At 39.8% G+C, this 17,885-nt stretch overlaps 1 protein-coding gene across 16 annotated transcripts in view; it reads right to left on the reverse strand.

The window, feature by feature from the left end:
* Nucleotides 1–17,885, reverse strand: part of MLLT10 (MLLT10 histone lysine methyltransferase DOT1L cofactor) — a 271,323-nt gene that overhangs the window by 20,180 nt on the left and 233,258 nt on the right. For all 16 annotated transcript variants that reach the window (XM_016426362.2, XM_007504883.2, XM_016426361.2 and 13 more), the window contains 6 exons: nucleotides 9,790–9,907; nucleotides 8,379–8,451; nucleotides 3,530–3,684; nucleotides 1,659–1,847; nucleotides 1,222–1,310; nucleotides 767–1,128 (listed from right to left, as the gene is read on the reverse strand). In XM_016426362.2, coding sequence (XP_016281848.1) covers nucleotides 767–1,128; nucleotides 1,222–1,310; nucleotides 1,659–1,847; nucleotides 3,530–3,684; nucleotides 8,379–8,451; nucleotides 9,790–9,907 — 986 coding nt within the window. The remainder of the gene's footprint in view (nucleotides 1–766; nucleotides 1,129–1,221; nucleotides 1,311–1,658; nucleotides 1,848–3,529; nucleotides 3,685–8,378; nucleotides 8,452–9,789; nucleotides 9,908–17,885) is intronic.

The raw sequence follows: 17,885 nt of genomic DNA on the forward strand, positions 1-17,885 counted from the left end.
TCACTTGCTTCCTTCGAGTAATATACAAGAGGATGATGAGAAAACTAAATTATCTGGTCAGTCCTTTAAAGTCATGCTGTATTTGACTGGTTCTCTAAAATTTTAAATTTAATATCTTAGTTCTGAAAAGGTAATCGAACATATTCCATTTTCTCTTTTAGAGTAAATAGAGGAGGCTGCTGGGTGGCTCAGTGGATTGAGAGTCAGACCTAGAGCCGGGAAGTCCTAGGTTCAAATCAGATCTCAGACACTTCCCAGCTGTGTAACCCTGGGCAAGTCACTTAACTTAGCGCCCATTGCCTAGCTCTCACTGATCTTCAGCCTTGGAACCAACGCACAGATTCCAAGTCGGAAGGTATGGGTTTAAAAAAAAAAAAGAGTAAATGGGGAGCGTTTGGCTCCATGACAATATTACTTCTCCCGAGAATTTATGCATCTCCCCCAAAGCCACAGGAACACACAGATGATGGCTTGGGAGAGGAGGGCTTTTACAACAACACGACAGACCAACAATGATGAACACAAAAACCTAGTCAACTAGAATTTGCCAGGCTAGCACGGATGACAAAAGCCAATTTCTGTCGCCTGTTCTTTTTCGGAATGTGATCTCCACAAATGCAGGCCGGCGCTCTTATTCAGTCATTTCATCTGGAACATCTGGATTAACTTCTTCTGCACATGCTCTACAGCCCTCTGGACAAAAACCTCATTTTTAAAAAGCCGGGAGCCAGTGCGGGGCTGCGGACACACTCTGGGAGCCGCTTACCTGCTGTTGAGCGGTGCGGGGAGCGCGTGGGCTGCGCTGGGCGGCACTGCGGGGTGGGGGAGGGAAGGCGGGTTCTGCGATAGGGTGACCGGGGTCTGGATGACGCCGTTCAAAGCTCCCACGATGCCATTGATGGCCAGCTGGTTACCTGGCAGAGCGCCAATGATCCCCCCCACGGCTGGCACCGCGGGCAGGGTGGAAGTGACCGTCTGCATGCCCCCGGCCAGTGCCCCCACCGTCACACCGTTGACCTGCTGAACTCCGGCCACTCCGGAGCCTGGTTGAGCCGGACTCTGCCCGGCGGGAGGCGGTGTGGAGAGGGCCGAGGAGCTGCTGGTGCTTTGTCCGCTGGAAGTTAAGTCCTAAGGAAGGGAAACAGAAAGCGGGGCTGCAAAGAGCCGGCGGCCCAGGGCGGTCCCAGGTTGGGGCGGAGGCTGCCAGGGTCCCAAAGTTACCTGATTCAGCGCCGGAAGAGAACTGTCAGGCAGAAAGCTGTTCCCTAGATGGGGGCTCTTACTGCTATTCAAGGAATCCGCGGTGGGAGCTAATAAGAGAAAGAATAAAACCAGGTTTTCTTGTAAAAGGCCAAGATGGAGGAGCGATCCCCCCCCCCCATGCTCTTGCTGAAGCCCCAGAAGAGCAGGGGGTGCGCCAAGCCCACCCAAGGCTAAGTTCTACGAAGTAACAACAGCTTTTCTAAATCAACACTCAGCCCCGCAGGGACGGGATGCCATTTGAGCCTGCTGTGGCTGCCTAGCACCGGTCTTGGGGACAATGTGCTGCGGGGCAGGCCTGGAAGCCGGCCCTTCCGGCTCTGAGCTGCTCAAGGTGGGGAAGGCAGTGTGGGGTCTGCCGCCCCGCTCCGTGCACAGAGAATGTCCTGGCTGCTTACCGGCCTGTGCAGGAAACGGGTGCGCTTGGTGCGACGGGCTGGGATTGGCGGTCAGGGTGGGGAAGGGCACCGACAGCTGCGCGTTCAGGAGCTGGAGGCGCTCTTTCTTCGCCGTCAGGTTCTTGATCTGTTCCTCCAGTCTGCGGTTTTCGACCTGAAGCTGGTGTAAGGACTTCAGCATTCCTAGAACTGGCAACCCAGTGAGCTGTGAGAGGGGTGCCGGGAGAAGCCCAAGTCTAGCGTGGGCTCCTGCCCTGCCCAGCTCTGCCCAAACTCACAGCCTGTGTTCAGGATTCCCGCTCACCAGTCATCAGGGTTACCTCACGGGGGTCACCTTCATGTCACGTGGTCTGCTTCCACCCCACCCCCACGGGCCTCAGAGGGATTCCAGTTTCTGGGTATATAAAGGGCTTCTCCCAGGACCGCCTCACTCACCCCCTCAGGGCCTACTCTAAAAGACATCACTTTTAGAAGCAAGTTTCTATTTGATTGTTACCTGAAAACCTCTAAATAATCCACTGTTTGAAAAATCAGGCATTAAAGCATCAACAATCTTAGTTCTACGTAAAAGAATAATAAAGAAAACAAGGAGGATGGAAATGTGTGCATTTTGTCTAAGTTGGCAAAACACGTTTTATTTCTGGATGTCTAATTTCTATTTCTGTCTATGAACATACCTTGAAAAGAATGGGAACCTGCCCAGCTCAGTCCCAAAGGTCTGTCCATGTTATTCACAATCAAAATAGAAATGTTGGCAGATAAAACTTTGAGTTCAAATAAAAATAAGGACTGGCTTTCATAGGTACATAATTTTTATTAAGGCTACATTGAAAAAAGAAAATTGACTTATCAACTCAGAAATCCTCTACCACTAACAGTATATTGAGTTATTTATTTTAAATTAATTTGTATTCCCCTCTCTACCTGGCTGGGGGCCTCCTCCTCCAGCTGCCACCAAGGCTGCTCAGGGGATCACCCAGCAGGGAGCACTGTGTGTGCCCCACAGCCACCATCCTTGGAGAGGAGGAGCATCCCAGGTCCCGCCTTGCCTGCAGCCCAACTCTGTCTCCCTGCCAGAGCCAGAAGCTTGCCATGGGCAGCCCAGCCCCGATGGGCACTTTGACCACTTTCACATTTCTTTGTATTAAAAGTTGTATTTGTTTAATGTGACCTCTGGGGCTCCTCCAGACACAACACCACTGGTCTGGGCACATCTGGTCATTTCCCAAGGATTTAACTTTTATCCCTCCTCTTCAAGAACATACAAAGGAACCCTCAGTGTGCCCAAATGAGATGCAATAAGACTAAGCTAAACCTGTCCTCCAGCTATCATGTTTAAAGGATTATCCCGGCATGAATTTCCTCACAATTAGCATTTTTGTCAGGATACCATTCATAAAAATACCAACTAGATAGCACTTGGCTCACTAGCACCAAGAAAAATAGCTTTTTCAATGAGACAAAGCAGGCTTATATCCTAACCCAAATCCTGAGACTCCTTCCTGATTTTTTCCCCTTTAAATCTATACTTTAACTCTACCTTCTCAGTTAAAAACTAGCTGAAATAGGTGGAGAGATATTTGTTTCACAAACTTGTGGGCCCCAATGAATAACTGAAATTGAGAAAATATTAAAATGCTCAGAAAAAAGGCCTTACATGAACCCTCCAAAAAACAAGTTATTTCTCTTTAAAATAATTAGCTAATCATTGCAATTTCAAACATAAGAATGGAACCAAACGACAAAAGTCAATAATAATCAATATTTAATACAATAATTTATTTAACACTGCTAAATAACACAATTAAACTCTTCAGCAGCTATGGCTTCAGACACAGCAGCTATTCAAATAAAAGAAAAGGAATACTTACTGTCACTAGGGGTGCCCTGTTCTAGCAAAAACTGCTGTCCTTCACTCCATTGCCTCTCCAAAAGCTGCTCTATGCTGGCTGCTACCGGAGGCAGATTTTCCAAACTGCTATTGCCTGACTGGTCATAGCGAATCTGCAAGCTGCTTACAGGGGAGCTGTTGGAAATAATTATAATCCACAGATTTAAAAACAAAACAAAACAAAACAAAACAGGGAAATACTTACAAGGAAGAGTTCACTAAGGTTTCTCATTCTTACCTAGTTTTATTTAAAGCCTTCTACCTAATACATCCAGTTTTCCAGTACATAGTTGCTTAAGCTAAATGTCTGAGACAAAACTTCACCAAAAATTCAGTAGTAAATATTGCCCCTTCAAAATTTATCATGAGGTTGATATATGTGGAAATTACCTAAACTCTATTCCAGCACAAGCTAGAGAAATAGCATACATAATCTTTGAAATGACCTGAAAAAACCCCCAATGAAAATGCTGAATCCTTAAAACTTTAACCAACTCTGCCCAGTATGATGTGATGGGTAAAAACATTAAGTTAAAAAGAATTCATTTATCAATCTTACCAAATTCTACTCTTGATGGATAAAAAAACAGGGACTTAAAAACACGTGTAACCAAAATACTGAAAAATTCAGTGACAGTCTTCCATCATAATGGCTAACTAAAAAGTTTGAGGAATTAAAACATTCAAGTATCACAACAAATTTAAGAAACATCAAGGTTGAGGTCAAATTTTATTTACATAAGAGACATGCATATGTTGACAGAAACAAAAACTCTGCCTTATTACAATTTAGAGATCTTTAATTATTGTTTTAAGGGCGAGGATCTTTTTATATTTATCAGACATGAATAAAAAGTGTCAGATCTTTAGGGTCTATTTGGATGGATTTTTGTTGTTTTTTATATGAGACTCCAAAGCAATTTTAATCTGTGGAGTGATGAATGACATTTCTATAATGTATAAAGTACACATTTCAAATGGTACTTAACTTTAAATAAACATTTTAAAGTTGTAAATGAAATATCTAGCTCAACATATCTAATAGTTTTAAATACAAAAAAGTTAGAAAGGTTTTTTAAAAATAATTTCTAAGATATAATTTAGACGGCAATCTTTAGCAAAAAAAAAAAAGGAGGTTGAGTACAGAAGACAGATCTATTCCATTCCTGAGATTTTAAAGAATGATGCCTTATAAAATGTGCCTAAAGGAAACTCCTTTACTTTATTACCTAAAACATATATAGCCAATTGGAAAAACCACATGGGTGATGCATGCAGCACTAAAGTGAGATCTTGGGATCACAGATTTAAAAAGCTGGAAGGAACCTCATTTTACATTATGAAAAAATAAGACACAGAAAGGAAGGTGAACTGCTCAAGATCATACAGGAAGTATAAGCATCAAGGTTTGGACAGATCTCAAAGGATCTTAGATTTGTAACTTTGTTGACAAAAATCTGTTTTGGTTCTGAGGTAGAACATGGAAATATACTCTCCCCACTAAAGGAAAATACCTTCAGTTTTTTAAACTTATAAACAAATATTCCCACAACAAATCAATTTTTAAAACTACATTACAAGAGGCAGCTGAGTAGCTCAGTAGACTGAGAGCCAGGCCCAGAGATGGGAGGTTCTGGGTTCAAATATGATCCGACACTTCCTAGCTGTGTGACCTTGAGCAAGTCACTTGACTCCCATTGCCTAGCCCTTACTAACTCTTCTGCCTTGGAACCAATACCCAGTATTTGTTGGTTCCAAGACAGATGGTAAGGGTTAAAAAAATAAAATAAAAAATACATTACAACTCTAAGTCAAAGGTAATCCTCCCATCATTAGCAATAACCCTTAAGGGGAAACATAGCAGATCAATTAACCACTGAATTATCTACATTTCTTGATTTCCAAAGGAAAGAAACTCCAGTGGGTCTAACAGGGCAAAATAAATTACTTGAAATTAATTGTGGGCTACATAGCTTAAAAACTAATACTTAAATTTACCAGCCTTACTGAAGTGTTTCTAAAAAGAAATCACAACAGACATTTTAAAACATCTAAGGACATACCCAAGAAAACCTAGGAAAGAGAGCAATTGACATTTTATAGCTAACGACGCTTTAGAATGCATTTTTTGGTTACAATTTTTCATTTCCAACAAGGGAAGTATTTCAAATATTATTTAATCCACATTAGATGGGGAAACTGAGGTTCGGAAGGTTTAAGGGCATTGCCAATAATGTCACTAGCAATTCATAGATTATTAAGTAGTGTGACTCTCCAAAGATTTCATTGCACATCATGCTGCAAAATTAACAAAGCTTTGAGGCTACAATTTTTTTGGATTAAAGTTTGACTAATTTCTCTCATATGAGAGACTTTATTTTCATTTCATTCAGGGCTTGATGCACAATGAGTAACTGGGGTGGGTCCTTCCTAGCTCCTGAAATCCCCATGGGCAGGATTAGTAAGAAAGGAGATAGAGGAAAGGAAGAGGGGGAAAGGTGGGAGAAGCCAAGAGGCTTATTACTAAGGTAAGTCCAATGAAATTTAGATCCTTTCTGAACTGAGGGGGCCCTCAATTATTGTTCCACACAACCTCAAGCTTTAACTTTTTTGGCCTTTTTTTCATGGATAAATTCAAAATAAAAACATTTTCTAATACCTTGAAGGAAAAAAACTGAACAACATTTTTTTATGATATACATAACATTCTGAGGTTACTGAAATGACTATAACTTGTGTTTTCGGAATTCCTTAGTATAGGGGTTTAGAGAGAAAAGCAGGTAGCAATATAGGTTATAGGTTGAGTCCTATTAAGGACACTTTTTTCCTCCCAGAATTTCTAAACTCACTCCTCTCAATTCTACAAAACATGTTAATAATTACAGGGTTTTCTTTATTATAGATAGAAACTACCAACCAAGGATGAGGAGAGGCTATACTATATTAGGGAGATGGCCATGCCTAGAATTTTCCTTTTCCTCTAAAAACTAATTCCCTTTTCAATTTCTCTTGCCCCACTAAGTGCAAGTGGCCCAATGGACATAGTCAGACTTCATGTATTGGAAACGCTGGGTTTAGGATGAACCTTGCTTTAAGCTGAGTGTACAGAGATACATGTGACCCTGAAATGTACAACTGACTCTCAGAATATCACTAAAATGATACCAGGAAACATGTCACACTTGTATTAGGAAATATTCCGCTAGAATGTAAAATCCCACCATCGGCAAGCTGCAATGTGTAGCGATCCAAGGGAACACCCATATCCCAGAACTCAACACAACTCCTGGAGTGCTCAAGCAGGGAACCTGTGCGCTTGTAAACCTTACGGAGCATCTACCAGGGGTCAATACACTTGGCGTGGCCTGGAGCAGAGAATGGTTTGGGTTAGATTCCCTCCCCTTAATTTTAAAATATAATAAAACTTTATTTAAACATGTAAAAACCATGTATTGGCTCACATGCTGGACAAAAACAGGTGGCCGGCTGCATCGGGTTCCCAGGCTGTGGTTTGTTGACTCCCCCTCTAATCCTACACCATCATTTTACAGATGAGATAATGGCGGCCCAGAGAGCCACTGTCACTAGCTGTTAGTGACGGGATAAGGCACAGAAGCCAGTTGTTCCGGCAGAGGAGCCAGGAGAAGCTGTTAGCTTTTAGAGAGAGCTTTAAGCTTTACAAAACACTTTAGAAATATGATTTCATTTGATCCTCACAAGAACCCTGGGGAGTCGGTGTGATGATTATTCTCCAATTTACAAATGAGGAAATTGTGACAGACAGAGGTTAAGTGACTTGCCCAGAGTCACACAGTGAGAGACTGAGGTTGAACTGGAACTCGGGCTTCCCTGACTCCAGATCTGGCACTCTCAATCCTGGACTGTCCATAGCTGTAGTGCGTGCAGAGTTCTTTCCCCTACAGTTTTCCCCCTTTACTTTAGTCTGGACGAGTCACTGCATTGGTGGAAGGAACTCCTGGTGAGGAAATTCCCTTTCTCCAAGCAGTCAGGTGAAAGCTCTGCAGCTCAAAGTCTCTTAGAATCATCTGAGATCACCCAGTGAATCAAAATGTTCTTCTCGATGGAGATCAGGCAGCCTCTTTCTAATGCAGATTCTAAACATTCAATAATACAATTTAAAGATTTTCCAAGATTTCCAAGCACGTTCTATGAGATGAGGATAATTTTACATATTTCTGTGATACACATTGCACTGAGTATGCTCCCTGTTCTACAGAGAATTTTATAAAGATTTTATTTGAAAATCTACATCTTCTGATAAACATTATATACGATATTAGCATAAATCCACCAAGATGATTTGGTTTAAAAACAAACATCTGTATCTGAATGGGATTGAGTGGTCCAACCAAACATTTATTTTTAAAATCAATTTTTCTTTATGATATCAAAATTTTATTCTGTAAAAGAAATAAGTTCAATTTCCCCAAGAAGTCTTATAAAATGTTCATCTAGTACAGTAAGTGATTTTTAAAAACAACATATTTTATAACAGAAACAGGCCATTGAAAAAACTGAAAGATTAGATGTTATCATCAGGCAAAAATAAAAATGATAAAAACAGGTAAGCTAAAAGCAATTATAAACTTAAGAAAAGAGATTCTTTTAACTTGTAAACATAATCATATGTATTTAAATGAACATCCACATGAATTTAAAACCACTTTTCTTGTCTGTCTGGATATGCCATTCATCTACCTAATTCTTTGTGGTCTCCCATATGTATATGCTACTGATAATAGATAAAGAAGTTTCCAGACCTGTGAATGTTCCCTCTGCCTTCACTCTATAGTGTAAATAATGCTTACCGTGGCGAGAGACTTCCTCTGGGTGAGCTTCCCCTGCCAACAAGGCTGCGGCCATTGTCTCCGAGATCTGGATCTGCAGTGTAAATATTTCATAGCTGATAAAGTGACTCTCACTAGATAAGAGGTTTTAAGCCAAGGCTCTGATTTTCTCCCTAAAACATACATTAGACTTTAAGCACTATCTCTGCAGTAACCACGAAGGTAAAAGAACTAATATGTTGCTAGTTTAAAATTGCTGAACTGTAGCATGTAAGGCGTTGTCCCTACACGTTTCTGTGGGTGGAGAAGGCCATGGATTATGTTCAGCTCTTTCATTCCTTTCAATTTTACAGCACGGAAGCGTGGTTTGCATTTGCAGTACCCTCCCCTCAGCCACTTTTAATTTCTACGGTGAAAGTAATGAATCACAGCTGTGGACAGCTCATCTGTATGCTTATCACAGCAAATCCTGATGCTTTGTATTTTTTAACACTTTGCATCCCAAGACAAGCCATAAAACACCTCATGCTTTATGCTGACCCTTACTGATTCTGTGTAGATATTGAGATCTGGATTTACTATTATCTGGATCTTTCACTCTTCTTGTTGTTTTTCAATTTAATATGAAAAATTCAGTAAATAAAACAGGACCCATTTTTAAAGCCCTTTAAAATTTGACTTCATTAGCTAACACAGAATCCTTTCCATTGGTAGGTCTGAAACGGACTATTTTCCCTCTGGCCTCTCAGTGAAATAACAACCCTATCTGGCCCCCTTCAAGGTTGTCCTCCCCTTATTCTGAGTCAAGTGACCTCTGACCCCCGAGAGGGCAAAGACATGACTGATCCATTCTTGGTAAACTGCTAACCCCATTCCCTTCCCCCAAACAGGCATGACTACTTGGACATGTCAACAAATCCTTAAGGATGGAATGAAACAAAGCAAATCCAGGGGGCTCATTAAAACAGGAGAAGAGGGAAATGCTACAAAATGTCAACTGGTAAATATTCACAGGATTACTAAACATTGTAGAAGTTCTCTAACAGGATTTTTTTTTTTAAACCAAGTTTGTGTAATGCAATTTCATGAATTATGCAAATAAAGGTTTAGGCCCTTCACAGAGAAGCCCCGTGTTATGTTACTTTCATTGCGCAGAACTGAGAACTGAACACATCAATCACAGAAGTCACAGGAGACGCTGCTGCATTCCTGCCTGCTGATGGCTCTGCTTAAACATTTACATTTCAGACAGTAAAAAATGCACATGGCTATTCTGCGGCACAGCAGAGCATTTACTTCCAACTGTGATTCTTTTGGCAAAAAAAAAAAAATCACAATCCTCTAGAAACTACTCCTAGAGTTTTACAAATAAAATTAGTTAGCTTTGAAGACAGTTAAATTAGGGCGAATTTCAATATTTCTGGAAACTTACCTGCTTGACTATTTTCTGAGTGAGCTATAAGAGTTGCCATTGCAGAATTTGGATTTAACCTATTGCCATACATATGGGATGGAGCCAGACTTAAGGAAGATCCAGACAGAGTATTTGCCTAAATGGGAAAAAAGTACAAAGATAAATAACTTGTATTTTGACAGCTTTCACTACTTATTGCTTTTTTAGCTTTTTCAAACAAACCTAGTCACCAGATATTCTTCTCTCACTAATACAATAGTAACTAAGAGAATAAATTTGACTGTGAAAAAGCACTAAGGAGATTATGATTTCTGATGAAATGGAGAAGACCAGAGAAGTTTAATTCTGCTTTCCCAAAATTCTGATTTTTAAAATGCTATTTGCAAGTTTTGTTTTCAGTAACACTTTTCAAATGAATGACATATGCAAGGTAGAGTCAATTCTATGGTTCCCAGTTTGAAAGTCTGTAGTCAATATCAGAACTCAGGGGCATGGTGACCATGTGGTTCTCCTACTAATTATTTAATCTTATTAAGGCATTTACAAAATAAGGGCAGGTAGACAACAGATGTCTCACAAATGCTTGGGTCCCTGACATCACAAGCCCACTGAGGAGGTCAAAAGGTCTAACTTCCAGCTCTCCGGTTTAGCCTCCCAGGCCATATTTCCTTTGCTTTACTCTGTCATTAGTAAAACCTGCATAGTATTTTGTTACTTCCTATTTTATTAGACTTAGAAGCCTGGTGGGGGTTTTTGTTTTGTTTTGTTTTGTTTTTATTTTAAAAGAAAGCAAACAGGCATCACAAGTATGTTTTCTATACAATACAGGGTTCGACGAATCGCAGCTTTGCCCTGACCCCATATAAGGCACTGTATTTTTGGCAGCTGGCCAGCTCGACTTACTGAAGAGCTCGTCCAAAGTTTGTAATTCATTCATGTTGCTAACCACAATTCTGAAGGCCTCGACTGGGACTTGTGCCAAACAAGCGAAAATGAACCCTTAAACAGATGAAGCAAAGGAGGCTGGCCAAAGTGTTGCATAATCCAATGTAATAAAAATGCCTTCTTCACTGGGCTGCATGCTTTCTCCCTTTCGAAGAATACTACAGCCTTCACATACTACATTCAGAAAGTGCATCATCACATTCACTTAAAAGAGTAGGCTTCGGATACGAGATTCACACTGCACAAAATGCACTTTTCAGACAACTGATCCGTAAAATGGAATCATTTCATATAGATAAACAGGAAAAAGAAAAGATCTAAAAATGACTTCCAAGAATGAATGTATTCCTCATTTAAAGAAGTCAAACACGTGGCCCAGTCTGGCTTTATAACCTTGCACTAGAGACCAAGCTGACACAGTAGTTATTACAAGCAAAATAGTACAGGACTATAAACGGTGTTTCTGGAAGGAATCATACCCAACCATTACATTTTGGCTCCTGGCCAACTTATTAAGTATGATAAATGGACTTTTATAATTCACAGGAATGCTTTCAGTGATGCAGAATCCAGTTCATGTTTTTTATTGTTCCATACTGTATGCCTTATAGTTCACCATTTCATGTAGCTTTAAGTTCAATCTGTCAGTTTCTTGTTTCATTTGTCCTCTTAATTGAAGATTTGCATAAGAATCCATTAAGTTCACAATATAAGTCTTGTTTAACAATCAATTAGTAGCCTCAAAAAGGAGATAAAAATTGCCAAACAAGAACATTCTATTAGACATTAACAAATATTCTTCTAATACAAGCCAAATAGCACACAATTCCTCATGGATATCACATAACCAAAAACCCAGTTCTTCTACCTGACTAATAATGTGACTCCTGAAAACCAGAAGTAAGGGATAAAGGCCTCTGGGCAGTCAAGAGAGATGCTACAAAGTACTTTCACAAGAGCTTATGCACTTGGAGTACCAAACACTCAGTCTTCAGGAACGATTTACTTTGCAAGACAATTCTCTAAATCTAATCATCTGGTTTTCAAGCCAGAAAAGGCAGGGGGTTGTGCCACATGTAAGCAGGTAGGCAGGAACAAAAAATAGTATGGCAGCAAGGAAAGAAAAAGAAAATCAATCCGGACAGAAGGAGTGGTGGGGGGTCAGAGACAACTAGGGTAGGAGTACCCAAAAGGAAAGAGTTAAACACTTTAATAAATCTGAGAATGTGATTATATCACAACACAGTGTAATGATTGATATTGCAGTGATGATCCTAATCAAGAAAAAGTTGAATTATGTAATATGTGTTTAAAAGATTTCCATTAAAATGGCTAAAAATTTTAAAACAGTGTTGATTAAAGGGCACTGCTGAGTTAAAAACACACACACACACACACACACACACACACACACACACACACACACACACACACACACACACACACACACCTACTAGAAAATCATTTACTCTTCAAGAGTTCCAGATAGTTGAATTTTTACTGTTATGAAATTCTATAGCTAAAAATGGTGTTTCATAATATTTCTTTAATTCTGTGATGTTGTGGAAGATATTTTATTTTCTCAGTTTGCCAGAATTATAGGATCCAAATTGTCTCCCTCCATCCTTTCCTTCCCTCCTCTGGGAGATGGTAAGCAATTTGGTCCTGGTTATACATGTATTATCATGTAAAACATACTTCCATATTGGACACTATTGTAAGAGAATACTCATATAAAACCCAAATTAAAAAAAAACAAAACAAAACATAAATGAGCCAATGTGAAAAACAGTATGCTTTGATCTGCATCCAAGTCCAATAGTACTTTATTTGATGGTGGATAGCATCATTTGTCATAAGGCCTTCAGAATTGTTTATTCAGAACATTCTAAAAAAATCTATAGTAGTTTAAAATTCATGACTACTGGAGTATTTATCTAAAATAAATAACCTTTTGATGGAAAATATACCCCTCCTTTTTACTCTTCCAAGATAAAGTATTTTTAAAAATTCTATATGAATTTCTACTGAACCCTATTTAATTAGAGAGCACAATAAAGCATAACTCAGTATTGTCTCAGTATTTTCTATTTTAATGGACTCTGAGCTACTTGTCATTTTTTTGACTAATCATTCTAAAATATGCTACCAGAATTGTTGAGGCAATCTGAAGTTCTGGAAGACAGCCTTTGGATTGGAGTAGAGAATGAAAGTTTTTTGTTTTGCTTTTTTTAAAGGAAAATACTAAAATCTTTGTGGTGGAATAATGGGCTTAGTCAGGGTAGTAAGTGAAAGAATAATAATAACAACAACAATTCCAATTTCTATAGCACCAAAACTGGAAGCTCACTTTAAAGTCTACTCTGAATAGAAAATTAAAACAAAAACAAAGAAACAAAACAAAACAAGCAAACAAACAAACAAAACCCCTAAGGATTAGGGAAACAGAAAAAGGTTGTTAATAAACTAAAGACAAAGAAACATTAATGGGGAATTATAATGGATACGGACAATTGGGTATAAAAATGTATATGAACAAGAAATAAAAAAAACCCAATGGATATCAGCTATGGTAAACTAAGAGCATGGCTATTTGTTTATCTAAGTCACAGCCAGAAAGCAAACAGAAGCTTTCGCAGAAGTTGTGCCAAAGCCATAAAGCGTTCCCAGGGTTTTAGACCTACCTCTAAGACATCAGCGTTTCATACAATCTTAGTTTGTTCTGTGTTGAGCCCAGCCTTCACCTGGGTGGCAGCTTGGAACTAATTTTATCTTCCATAAAGGTCAAAGTGACGCCTAGTAAATAAAAGGAGGACCACACTGAGGGAGTCCACAGATCTGAATTCCAATTCTGGCTCCTCTGTCAGGAGATAGAGATGCTTCTCCAGTGGGCCAGACCTAAAACAACTAGGACTCATGTCTATTATGGAAGGTGGGGGATTCTGGATTTCAAATTTTAAAATACAGAATCTAAGAACTCACAACTTGCTCTAATTTGGGGAATCTTAATCTGAGGGGGATCTGTGAACAATTTGATAGCTATATTTGAATACAAATGGTTTCCTTTGAAATCCTATGTACCATTTAAAATTCATTCAAAAGCATTATTCTGAGTCCATAGACTTTATCAGACTGCCAGGGGGATGGGGGTGGGGGGGCGCCGCGGAGATGAAGAACCCCTGCTCTAGTTTTGTTTGTCTCTCTCTTAAACTGGCAAAATCTATGGGGGAGTGGGGGTGGTGTGAGGAGGGGAAGTGTTCCCCGGGGACAGAGGGCTCCCCATTACCTGCAAACTGACAGGGAGATATAGCTCACTTACCAAGGAGCAATATTTGGACTCACACAGAACAATCCATAAAGAGTGAGAACTGTAAGAAAAGCCTGGAAAAGGCATATCAAAATACAAAGGAAAAACAATTTGTACCTAAGGATAACATTCTGAACAGCCAAACATTTGCATGTATTTTTATTTGAACCTTTGCCTTCTGTCTTAGCATCAATACTGTGTATTGGTTCCAAGGCAGAAGAACGATCAGGGTTGGACAGTGGAGGTTAAGTGGCTTGCCCAGGGTCACACAGCTGGGAAGTGTCTGAGGCCACATTTGAACCCAGGACCTCCCGTATTTCAGCCTGGCTCTCTATCCACTGAGTCACCCAGCTGCCCTCCTGCCTACTTTTTGAAAAAGAAACACTTCACAATATCAGTGGCGGCGAGTCATTCCTCCGTGGGAAAGCAAATGCAAACCACCAGAGCTCCCTGGTGATTGTGCTAAGAACACCATTGTGGGGGAAAACTCACTCTGGGCCAAGCTCTTGGCAAAAGCTAAGGCTTTCTCCCAGCACAGGAGAAGAGTGCCTGCCCCCCCCCCGGGGGGGGGGGGGCGAGAGCACCAATGAAGGAACCAAAGAAGAAAAGGAAGCCAGCATAAGAACAACCAAACCAATGTGCACCAGCCAATCAACCGCCACATCCACAGCACCTGCTGGTAGCACAGAGGGTGGCCTCAGCGCCCCAGACCTGCCCAGGGATGGTCCTTGCACCGAGTGGGGTGGGGAAGGGCTTCCTGGAGGAGGTGGGGTCTCTGCTGGGCCATGAAAGGAGGCAGAGATGAGGAAGAACATGGTGGACTTGGGGGAGAACCCGAGCCAGTGGTCAGAGAGGGAGCCCACTGGAGGATTTTCTATGGACCAGGAAGGCAGCAGGGTGGAGGGAGGGTAAAGAACCTCCCTGGGAGGGCTGAGGAGAGACTGGGAAAGGCCACCTGCCGAAGAGAGGGGCTTTGGCCAAACTTGGCCCTCCGTGCGAGCCCACCGAAGCTTCCCGGCAGAACACAAGCGAATGCATCCCCACCAAAGAACACACAGGGCTGGAGATGTGGGCCACCTCTGGGGAAGGGTCCTTGGAAGGCCATGCCCGGCCGCTCAGGATGAGCCCCACAGGATGGGCCCGCTGGAGGATAGGAGAGGGATGCCCAGCAAAGCAAGCTGCTAATGAAGCTGAGAGGCAGAGTGCCCGACCTCTCCCCTCTCTCTCTGAAACACACACCATGACTCACTCCCTGCAGCCAGGCAAGAGAGCTTCAGCAAGTCTCCTTATGGATTCTCCTCCTTTCCTTTTCAAGGAACTGACAATCCTCTGGAACAGGTTTTTGGAGAGAACACAGTTCGAACTCTCTTTTGTAGATGAGGAAACTAGCTTTTCTGATGACTCTTCTAGCTTTTCCTACATAGACCACCACCAGAGGTCACTGACTATGCTCTGGGGCCAGGGAAACTGCCTGAAGAAAACATAAGTTTTCTTTCATTTCCATCCCTAAAATCAGCAAGTCACCTAATAAAAACTTAAATAATCCATCAAATTAATGTATAGTATTTTTCAAATTAAAACAGCCTCAGTAGGGCTTTGCTTTAAATTTTTTAAAAATTCAGACTTTCAAAAAGGCAATTTAAAATTAGGGAATGGGAACTTAATCACTTCTAGTCAGGCAAAGCTTTTAGTTCTGATACTAAGTTGTGCTACTTTGATTTTCATAATTCATTGGAGCCTAATTAAGTGCAATTTCTGCTACACAAACATGCAGATCAATGCAGCAAAACTTTTCTGATTGCTATAAATTATTACAGCAGACTCAACACAGGTTTAGATGGAACATATTAGGTGATTGAGACAAAACATTGACTTTCCTAAGCAAATCTGGATAAACTTACTATGTTAAATATACTTAAAGCTTAACAAGTCTTTTTCAAGGAGATGAAGAAACTTGAAATAGAAGACATTAAAGAAATGAAGTTTTCTAAATAGACTGGCACACCAGATCAAAAATATTGGCATGATTTAAAATATTTCAGTTTTAGCTTTTCGCCCAACTGGTATTTGATTCCCAAAATTTTAAATCTTTGTTTACAGCCACATACATATGTTTCATGAGAAGTTTAAATGTAATGTAAACTAAATTAAGGGAATTTGGGGATATTCTGCATGTCTTTCCTTGTGAGAAAGTCACATTAACTGAAATTATACAAATACTGAAGAAAGGCTAAAAATTGAATTTGTTTTCTTTTTCACTTGGGTTGACAAAAGCAGTAATCGAGAGAAGATATACATACATACATACATACATACATACATATATATAATATATGTATGTATGTATATGTGTGTATATGGCTGAAAAAGCATCTTAGGTATACTACAATTTCCCTTTTAGGAAAGGTTGGGATGATGCATTATTTAGAGGTGAACCAGGAACTTCATACCACACTCATAGGAGAAACAGGCTGCAGCAAGCATTTATTAAAAATGCGTAATCATCCTGTCAATACGCATTAAGGTCAAAGGATTCAAACAAGTTCTAAAATGCAGTACTTAGCCTTGCTAATGATATTTCCTAAACTGAATCTTTTCTTTTTAAAGAGAACACTCAATTTTCACGGGAAGAACACAACTAATGCAAAACTCATCTTGCATATGTTCCTAAAAAAACACTCTAATTTAAGAGTAATTTAAAAATGGGAAACATAGTAACATCTTGAACTGAGTATCAAGAAAAATGAAGGCATTCATTTCCTTTAAGGTTAGGTAACATTTCAAGGTAACAAAAATTTGCATATTTACATATCTTCAAAAGACTGCATAAATAAGATTACAAAATTTTGTTTTAAATGGTCATACTTTGATTTGTTAAATTAGCAAGTGCAACTTTTATGAGGGAGTAAGAAAAAGTTTTAATGGAAAAATGAAACATGTTTCTGAAATACAATTATTACAAAAACTCTATTCACTTATAGATAAATTACACTACAAATGGTCTCTGAGAAACAAGAACACATGTGACAATACACAATCCTACCCATTCCCTTGTTCTTTTCAGGTTTGATACTCTGAAATATTTTCTGCTAACAGGCCCCATTTCTGTCTGTTTCAGCTCCCCACCAGTAAGGTTTTAATACTCAGCGTGTGATGAGAGATGAAACCAAGTGTGAACAACTTTCAGGTCCCATGAGTAGGCTGACTGTTGAAGCTGTCAGGTTCAATTGCATCATTCCACATTATTCAATGCCCCAAACTGCTCCCTAATTGTTAGGGGCTTAACATATTCAAAACCATTGTTTAGGCTAATGCTGAAATGCCCACAGTTGAGTTTCCATAAAGAAGGGGGAGGGATTTAATTGTAGTTAAACCATTACTGAACTCCTTCATTCATGATAGGACAACAGGAAAGGATCTAACAACCAATTCCAGAACAGATTCTTAATGTTTATTTCTAATCAGTACACCCCATTTCTTTTAATTTTTAAGTCAATTCTAACACGTTAGTACTATAATGTTTTGACAAACTTTATAATATTTAGGAAAGAGTGTATAAAGGTAAGAATCATTTCTTCCCCTCCCTAATACTAAGATTTCAATCTATACAAATAGGCAGGTAAATGTTACTCACAGCAAAAGGGATTTCATAGTATTTTTTTCCATGAATTTGTCAAATGTTCCCTAGAGGTAAAGCCAGAATTACCTTCCAGTTATCACAGACACAAATAAGTAATCTGTAGCATATGTATATAGTATGTTTGAAAAAACAACAAAAGTAAATTAAAATTACCTACAAAACCTACTAAAATGTTAATAACATTAATATGCCAATGGAAGAATGTATTTTTAAGAGTTAAAG

This window comes from Monodelphis domestica, chromosome 5 (genome assembly GCF_027887165.1).
Source record: "Monodelphis domestica isolate mMonDom1 chromosome 5, mMonDom1.pri, whole genome shotgun sequence".
In the NCBI taxonomy this organism is placed as follows: Eukaryota; Metazoa; Chordata; class Mammalia; order Didelphimorphia; family Didelphidae; genus Monodelphis; species Monodelphis domestica.